This window comes from Fukomys damarensis, unplaced genomic scaffold, assembly GCF_012274545.1.
Source record: "Fukomys damarensis isolate Sample0158 unplaced genomic scaffold, DMR_v1.0_HiC HiC_scaffold_11, whole genome shotgun sequence".
In the NCBI taxonomy this organism is placed as follows: Eukaryota; Metazoa; Chordata; class Mammalia; order Rodentia; family Bathyergidae; genus Fukomys; species Fukomys damarensis.
The window spans coordinates 48,510,757-48,519,987 of NW_022900923.1; the positions used below are offsets into that span (position 1 = coordinate 48,510,757).

At 39.1% G+C, this 9,231-nt stretch overlaps 1 protein-coding gene across 2 annotated transcripts in view; it reads left to right on the forward strand.

Annotated features, from left to right (window-relative positions):
* The window catches only part of Lin9 (lin-9 DREAM MuvB core complex component), a 53,383-nt gene that overhangs the window by 30,667 nt on the left and 13,485 nt on the right, over positions 1-9,231 (forward strand). For both annotated transcript variants that reach the window (XM_033762258.1, XM_033762257.1), the window contains 3 exons: positions 1,190-1,309; positions 1,757-1,858; positions 5,652-5,732. In XM_033762258.1, coding sequence (XP_033618149.1) covers positions 1,190-1,309; positions 1,757-1,858; positions 5,652-5,732 — 303 coding nt within the window. The remainder of the gene's footprint in view (positions 1-1,189; positions 1,310-1,756; positions 1,859-5,651; positions 5,733-9,231) is intronic.

The following is a 9,231-nucleotide window of genomic DNA, read 5'->3' on the forward strand; positions in this document are numbered from 1 at the left end:
TTTTTTTTTTGGTACCAGCGATCAAACTCAGGACCTTGCACTTGAGAGGCATGCAGTACCACTGAGCTAAATCCCCAGACCACTAATACATACTTTTTTAAAAAACTATGACTTTGTTTGTTGTGAGGATTTTCCTGTCAAACATCCCTTTTAGAGAGGAGCTCTAGAGGAGAAGTAAAATTTGGAGTAGACATGGAACAAAATCTACCACCATTAAGTCTTGCTGTTAAAGAATGAAATTGTCTCCGGGTGTGGGGGCACATGCCTGTAATCCCAGCACTCAGGAGGCTGAGTGAGGCAGGAGGATCACTGTGAGTTCGAGACCAGCCTGAGCTACATAGTTAGTGAGTTCCACAGGTCAGTCTCAACTACACAGTGAGACCCTATCTCAAAAAACCAAAAAAAAAAAAAGAATGAACTTGTCAAACCTCCCCTTTCAAAAAAGGAAGTTTGCAGCCCAGCATAGTCTCAACAGTTGTGAGACTGAGGGAGGGTCACTGAATCCAGGAGTTCAAGACCAGCCTGGGCAATCTATCCCATCCCAAAACAAAAAGGCTACAGTCTTTTTTTTTCTTTTGTGATACTGGGTATTGAACTCAGGACTTTGTGCTTACAAAGCAGGCGGTGGAAACCCACAGTCTTAAAACACACAAGAAAATTGCTTTCAGGGCTGGGGATTTAGCTCGGTGGTGCCGCCACTTGCCTCACAAGTGCAGTCACGAGTTCGATCCCCAGTACCAAAAGAAAAAAAAAAAATACATTCACATTCCATAAATGTAATTTTCAAGATGAGATCACTCAAGAGTTTCTCCTTGGCTAGGAAATAAGTTTGATTGCAGTAGAACATAGTCATATAGTCTCAATGCTGATGACCAAAGGTGGCTGTAGAACACTTTAAAGTTAATTGAGAATTCTTTGAACTGTTTTGATCCTTTGATCTTTTTCTTTTAATTTTTTTTTTCTTTTATGGGTTCAGTCTTTTGTCAGCAAAGTAGTGTTTTCATTCTGTGATCTAGTCTTTGATATTTGTAGAACAATACATCCTATAATAATCATAGGATATGCCTTACAGACTACTGTAAGTCATAGACTGAGAAATTATGAATCTGAAGCTGAAATGTACTGTTTATAAAACTTACATGATGGGTAAAGTTCTCTAAGTGTTGTGGGTTCTTCTCTGTTCCCGAAGAGTAATGAGCCTCATGAAACCATGCCAATTGCTGCCTTTGGACAGAAACAGCGGCCATCCCGATTTTTCGTGACCCCACCACGGTTACATTATACTCCTCCTCTCCAGTCACCAATTGCAGTAAGTAATATTTTAGAAACACCATCAATATTTTAATTATTCTGAATACAGTCTATGTTCTTATGAAGTATGTATCTGTTATAATAACTTTATGCATTACTTGTGTTGCTTTGGGGTATCAAATATATAGTAAGTACAGTGGACTCTCAAGTTATGACCAGGCTGACATACAAAAAACTTGGGTTAGTTAGGTTAGTGGAAGATTCATCTCCATCTTGTTATCTGCAGCATGTACCCAGGTAAACATCCAGATCTCAGCTGAATTGACCTAGTTTCAACCAGCCCTCAGAACCAATGAAGTTCATAAGTCAAAGGTCCGCTGTAGTTACTGCAAGTCTGGAAATGTTTTCCCTCTTACGGGATTTTAATGAATTAAATGTCATAGAACTTCTTCATCTAAAAATAAGATACTTTTGAACAGTCAGTGATTGTGTTCTATTCCCATAGGACAGTGATCCTTTATTAGGACAGTCACCTTGGAGAAGTAAAATTTCTGGCTCTGACACTGAAACATTGGGTGGTTTTCCAGTAGAATTCCTTATTCAAGTGGTAAGAATTGCTCTGAATATCTTCCTGTTTATTTAAAAACTTGGTCTTTTGTGTTATTAAAACTTGAAAATTGTTTAGGGACAAATACTTTTACATTATGTAGGTTTTAAGGACTGCTGTTTTTGACTGGAGATTTAGCTCAGTGGCAATGTGCCTGCCTCGAAAGTGCAAGGTCCTGAGTTCAATCCCCAGTACCGGGAAAAAAAATAAAAGGACTGCAGTTTTCCAGATTAAAAAGGACTACTCTTTTCAACAAAGCTTGAAAATGAAAGTTAGCAAAAAATGTCAACGGTCTTTCTTATTTGGCTTTTTTTGTAAGAGTGACTATTTACACTTTAATTACTTAGGGACTAGACACCAAGAAACCTAAGTGTAAACCAGATGTGGTTTACAGTGCCCCACACTGTCATGCCAGCACTCTTGGGAGACTGAGTAGGATGACCGAAAATACAAGCCCCACCTGGGCCTTTTAGCAAAACCTGGACTCGAAAAATAAAATAGTGCTGAGGATATAACTGGGTTCCATCCCCAGTAACTAACACACACACACACACACACACACACACACACACACACACACACACACACACTGTATATTGAAATAAGTATGTAAGTATTTTATGTAGTAATCTTCTTGAATGGCCTCAAAAATGTAAGGAATTGTTGGTTTTCAAAATTAGATTAAATAAATCATTCAGTTTAAATCACAGTCAAGTACTATTTTTTTAAAAAATAGCTACTTTGGTTTGAGGTAGGAATAATCTTTGTAAGTAAAGATGTTGATAACCAGGTGTGGTGGTGCATACCAGTCCTAGTACTCAGAGTATGAGGCTGGAAGATCACAAGTTTGAGCCGAGCCTGTGTTGTATAGTGACTTCATGAGACTCTGTCTCAGAAAATAGAAAAGCTCGGGGAGTTAGCTTAGTTGAAAGCCCTGAGCTCAGTACCTAGTACCAGTGGAAAAAAAGATGTTTATAATAATCCATTAAAATATTCAGTTCTTAGAACCAAGATATATCATGTAAAGGTACAAGATCCCAATGATAAACGTAACTGTATTGTTTGCTTTGAATGTACAAATAAACTTAATGAGAAAAAAATACTCAGTTCTTAACCTTTTGGCAGTTGATGCTATTTTGCAGAAAAATTTTGTCATTTGTGTGCATGTGTATAGCATTTTGTATTAATCTTATGTTCTTAATTACCCTTACAATATAAAGTTTCATACATCTTTTGGCTTCCAAAGGTAGAATCTTGCTATGTAGTTCAGGCTGGCCTTGAACCTGCGGTAGTTCTCCTCCTCCGCCTCCTGTGTGCCAGGGCTACAGGCATAGTCCACCACACTTGGCCCAAAGGTAGATATTTTCATGTAAGAGATTGAAAATATGAGAAGATCCAAGACTTACCCCTTTCACAAATGGGACATGGAACACTTTCTGGGGGAGTGGGGGGCGGGTTGAGAGAGGTCCAGAGAGAACCATACGCAAAAGGAACCACAGCTAATTACTACTATAGCACATCTAAAGAACTGATATTTTGGGGGCCAGGGAATTAGCTCAGTGGTTCCACCGCCTGCCTCACAAGTGCAAGGACCTGAGTTCGATCCCTGGTAACCCCCACACAAAAAGAAAAGAATTGATATTTTGATTGATACTTACATGTTTTTTTAAATTTAATAGAGTTTGTTTTTCTAGTTTTAGGTTCACAGAAGTATTGAGAATAAAGTGCAGATATTTTCTGTGTATCTCCTGCCTAACACAGTCATAGTCCCCCTACCCTGTCAGCATCTCCCACCAGAGTAATACATTTATTACAGTTAGTAAAGCTACATTGACAACATATCCCCCAAAGGCCAGAGTGTTCATTAGGGTTCACTCTTGTTGTTGCATATTTTGAAGGTTTAGACAAAGCTGTCAGTAATCACAGTATCTTTTGCATTCTGCCTTTTCATCCCTTTCCCTCAGCCTCAGACATCACTGAGCTTCTTATTCTCCCTAGTTTTGCCTTTCCAGAATGTCATGTAGTTGGAATCATACGGTATATTTACTTGTCAAATTTTTCACTTACTAATATACATTTAAATTTCTTGAGTATCTTTTTTGGGGGGAGGGTTGGGATTGAGAAGGGTCTTGCTATTAGTTCAGACTGGCTTTGAACTCACTAGGAGGCACAGGCTGACCTTGAACTTGTGGCATTCCTGCTTCAGCCTCCTAAGTGCTAGGATTACAAGCATGCACTACTGTGCCCTTTTTTTTTTTTTTTTTTTTTTTAAAGACAGGGCCTTGCCTTATAGTCCAGGTTGGCCTCACTATGTAGCCCCAACTGGCCTCAAACTTGAGATCCTCCTGCCTCAGCCTCTGCAGGGATTACAAGCTGTACCACCATGCCCAGCTCCTTCTGTCTTTTCATGACTTGATATCTCAGTCCTTTTAGCACTGAATCATATTCCATTGTATGAATGTGCCACCATTTGTGAATCCATTCACCTACTGAAAGATATCTTGATTGCTTCCAAGTTTTGAGATATGAATCATGGCTCTGCTGTAAACAGCTGTTTGCAACTCTTTGTCAAGACATGTTTTTCTCTCCTTTTGTGTCTTGTAAACTGTTGATTGCATCTAAAAGTTTGGTTAGATCATTCCTTCTTTGTTTAAAAGCTGAGATAGTTAAGAACTTCCCCAATCAGTTGTTTTCCTAGTGGTAATGGTTTATAATGAAAATACAAGATAAATGTTATACTTTCTGCTTTGCCACCCCCTCCCCACCCGACCCATATCAAGGATCAAACTCGGACAGGTGGGAGTGGGAGCGGAGCTACTACGCTAAATCCCTGGCCTGCAATTTTCTAACAATACTTTTTTTTCCTTTTGGTACTAGGAATCGAATTCAGGACCTTGTACTTGCAAGGCAGGCATGGCAGGCACCATTGAGTAAATCCTCAACCCTAACAATACTTAATTTTAGGATTTTTTTTTCTTTTTTTTTTTAGAATCAATGTGAGGGGCTGGGGATTTAGCTCAGTGGGGATTTAGCTCAGTGGTTCCTCCACCTGCCTTGCAAGCACAAGGACCCGAGTTTGACCCCCAGTACCAAAAAAAAAAAGAATCAAAGTGAACTTATAGATTTGAACACTCATACTTCAGTTCTTCACAGTCATTATTCTTTTGGGGATTTTTTTGTTTTGTTTTGTTTTTTTTGAGACAGGGTCTCACTGTGTAATGAGACTGACCTGGAACTCACTGTGCAGCCCAGGCACACAGTGATCCTCCTGCCTCAGCCTCCTGAGAGCTGGAATTACAGACGTGCGCCACCACACCCGGCTCTCAGTCATTATTCTTATGGTTTACAAATTGTGCTATTTTGAGCTGTGAAAGCTTGACTCGGGACTTCTAACATGTCCTAATTACATGTGTTTTATTCTTTCTTTTTGGGGGGTGGGGTTACTGGGGATTAAACTTGGGACCTTGCCCTTGCGAGGCAGGCAGCAGAACCACTCAGCTACATCCCTGGCCTTATATAGATTTTAAAAATCATGTTTTCAGACCAGGGATTTACAGCATCTGCCTGGCAAGCATGAGGTCTTGAATTCAATGCCTGGTACCAAAAATGGTAATAATAATAATAATAATAATAATATTGTCAGCTAATCAAATATATAAAATAAAATGCTTTGACAGTATTTATATTGAGACACTAAAATTTGCTTAAATGTCATAGTGAAAAATTGGAAATTTGCTATCTGACTAAAATACCTAAGTGCCTCTGTTTATTCCAAAATGTTTCTTCTTTATAGACTAAATTATCAAAAATTCTCATGATTAAAAAGGAACATATCAAGAAATTAAGGGAAATGAACACAGAAGCAGAAAAACTGGTAAGGATTTTTTTTTTTTTTTAATAATTCCCTTTGTTTACTTGTGTTACTTTTTAAATGATGAAGCCTATATCTAATGGTTTTTAAATATCTTTTGGAAAATAACCTTAGGGTAAACATTATTTTTAAATCATCATTTGCTATCACTACTCTTGTAATGTTGAACATGTGCTAATAATAGCTGTGCTGTGCAGTGCATTGCCCCAGACCCCATTATGCTATTGAGTGTACAGCTGAGTAAGAGTCATGAAATTTTTAATAGATTGCAAGAGTATAGGAATCTGTAGAACAGGTGCATCTGTCTAAGGAAGTTAATGACAGTGATTTTTGGAGGGGTTTTTTGAGACAGGGTCTCACTATGTAGTTGAGACTGACCTGGAACTCATTATATAGCCCAGTCTGGTCTCGAACTCAACAATCCTCTTTCCTCAGCCTCCCAAGTGCTGGGATTATAGGCGTACGCCACCATGCCCCGCTAAAAATTTTTTCTAACAAGAATACAATTATGTTATTGTGTATTGGCTTATCTCATCTTTTTAAACTGTTATACCATAATTTAAGCAATCTTCTATTAATAAATATTTGGATTATACCAAAATAGTGCTATCTTTATACTAAAATATTTTTATACCGTTTTTATACTAAAATAGTGCTGGTTTTGTTCAAATAACTGTTTTTGTGTCTTGTCTGTAGTATAAGATTTTTTTTAACCAACACATAAAAATTTTACATATTTATTTTTATTTGTTTGTTTTTGTGGTACTGGGAATCAGCATGTTGCCGTTGATCTAAATCCCTGGCCCAAAAATTTTACATATTTATGAATTACATTTATGGAGTACCATGTGATACTTTAATCCGCCTATCTGTTGTATAATGTTCAAATCAGAATAAGCATATCTATTGCCTCAAATATTTGTCATTTCTTTGTGGTCTGAACGTTCAAAATCCAAAGACAAATTCTTAAAATGTCATCAGTATATGAAGTTTTTAAAGTTTTAATAAAAACTTTTAGTTTAAAAACTTAGCATGTGGGCTGGGGATTAGGCTCAGTGGTTCCGCCACCTGCCTTGAAAGTACAAAGACCCGAGTTCGATCCCTGGTACAAAAAAGAAAAACAAAAAAATTTAGCATGTGCTTTTTTCCCCCATTTCACAGTTCCACACACAATATGAAGTACAAAGAAGATAAAAAGTAGAACACTCTGCTTAACAACATGAGATTTTAGAATTTTTCCTGGCATATTATTAGGTGAAACAGAAACCATGGCTACAAGAAGGCTGCATACTGGAACCCTGAAGAAGAAGCTATAGGCAAGAGTTGGCAAATATGATGAAGTGCAGAAGTGTGAGACGCAGGACTTTTTTTTTTTTTTTTTTTTTTTTTTTGGTACTGGGGATTGAACTCAGGACCTTGCGCTTGCAGGGCAGGATGTAGGATTTTTGAAGGCAGTTACTTCAAGGTCCTTCTTCATCCTCCTCCTCCTCTTTCTTCCCAATGTTAGGACTCAAACATGGTATTTACTCCACAGAACAAAACAGACACTCTCAAAGGAATTTGAATTCACAATTTGAGAAAGATTAAGGTTTTCTTTCTGCTTTGGGTAATGGTAGACTCAGTAATTTGAATGAACGTTTTACTGAACAATTACTTCCTCTGTAATAAACTATTAAAGTAACTTGCTTGGAGACATAGAGCATTAACAATACATTAAGGAATTACAGGTTTTGAATCTAGGAAAGAAGGCAACTCAGAAGGGAGAACCTGGTGTTTATGGTTCCTTTTACTTGGGGACTGCAAGTTCTAGAAAAAGTGACTGAGAAACTCAGTGCACCTTTGAGAACCTTGCAGGAGTTGGGGAGACAAAACTAGATGCCAGAGAGTGAGGAGTGGATCCCAGAGATCCTGAGCAGCTCCCCCACCACTCCTGGCCCATGAAGATCTGCCACACCCGGGCGGAGCATCACCACAGGCAGCAGCTGGGACAAGAAGGTCATTACAATGAAGATTTGGGGAACAGTAAATGGTTCAGTTAAGAAACAGATATGAGGGGCCGGGGATTTAGCTCAGTGATTCTGCTGCCTGTCTCACAAGCACAAGGACCAGAGTTCGATCCCAGGTACCCAAAAAAGAAAAGAAACATTTCATCAACAAGAATGACATTAAGCAATCTGTATGCACCAGACTGCCATAAAGAACAACCCTAAGAAGTCCCTTCATAATGTAAGACTTGGAGAGACTGGAGTTTGATGTTGCTGAAGGAGAAAAGCGTGGAGATAGCAAATGTCTTAGGCCTTGGTGGAGTTTGCAGTTCAGGGCAGTAAATACACAGCACACATCACGTTCTAGGTGCTGCTAATGTTGCAGGGTCCTTTATACAGGTCCTGGCAGAATGTCCAAAACAGTGAGAGCTGGGGAATAATGAAGGCCCAAAGAGCACACCCAAAGGCCAGGCCTCTGCCGGCCTTACCCTGCTGCAGGTGAATGTTTCACCTTACTATATGTGGGAGACCCTGTGGGCCATGACCACAGGGTTCCAACCCTGTTGTGCAGGAGACCAAAATAGACCAGTGAGACAGAGTATATATTAGTTTTATAGACTGTGATTCAACAGGAACCTTCTCGCCAAACCCAGCCTAGAGAATATGTCAAGGAAGAATATAAGGACAGACTTGCTGAGGAGACCTGAAGTCAGCATCCAATTCAGTGTCCCTGCTGTTAGCTACCACAGCAGACACCCAGAAGACCCTAAATCACAAAATGGCAGAGACAAAGGCCTCTGATCCACCAGCAGAGAGCAGGGTGGGACCAAGTAAATGCAGGTTTAACATCTGCCACCATCTGGTTTAGTCATCCAACAAGAAACAAGTATGAAATTCCAGCAATAAGAAGTGAACAAAAGGTTGGAGCTAAAGACCTTAAGTGTTGCCATTTGCCCATTGACTAGGTAAATAGAACTATCCACAGTGTCTGTGCAGCATGGAGTTTTTATTATTTTTACCTAAAGACATCCTTTTTGGCTAATGACATTTTTTTAATTTTTATTTATTTATTTTTGGTACCAGGGATCAAACTCAGGACCTTGCACTTGTGAGGCAGGTGGCAGCACCACTGAAACTCGTTTTTTAAAAACCTGGTTTTGAGCCAGGCGTGGTGGTGCATGCCTGTAATCCCAGCACTCGGGAGGCTGAGGCAGGAAGATTGCTGTGCGTTCGAGACCAGCTTGGGCTACATAGTGAGTTCCAGGTCAGTCTCAACTACATGGTGAGACCCTGTTTAAAAAAAAAAACCTGGTTTTACAGGTCCAGGGCTCTGTTTCTGCCGCATGCTTCACAAGAACAAGATCCCGAGTTTGATCCCCAGTACCAAAAAAAATAACCTGATTTTCCTCAATACACCTTTAAAGTTTTTTTTTTTTACTACTTTATATCTGGTCAAGTTGAGGTTTTTAAGAACTTCATTTTTTATTTGGGTTGCTGCTTTTTTTTTTTTTTTTTGT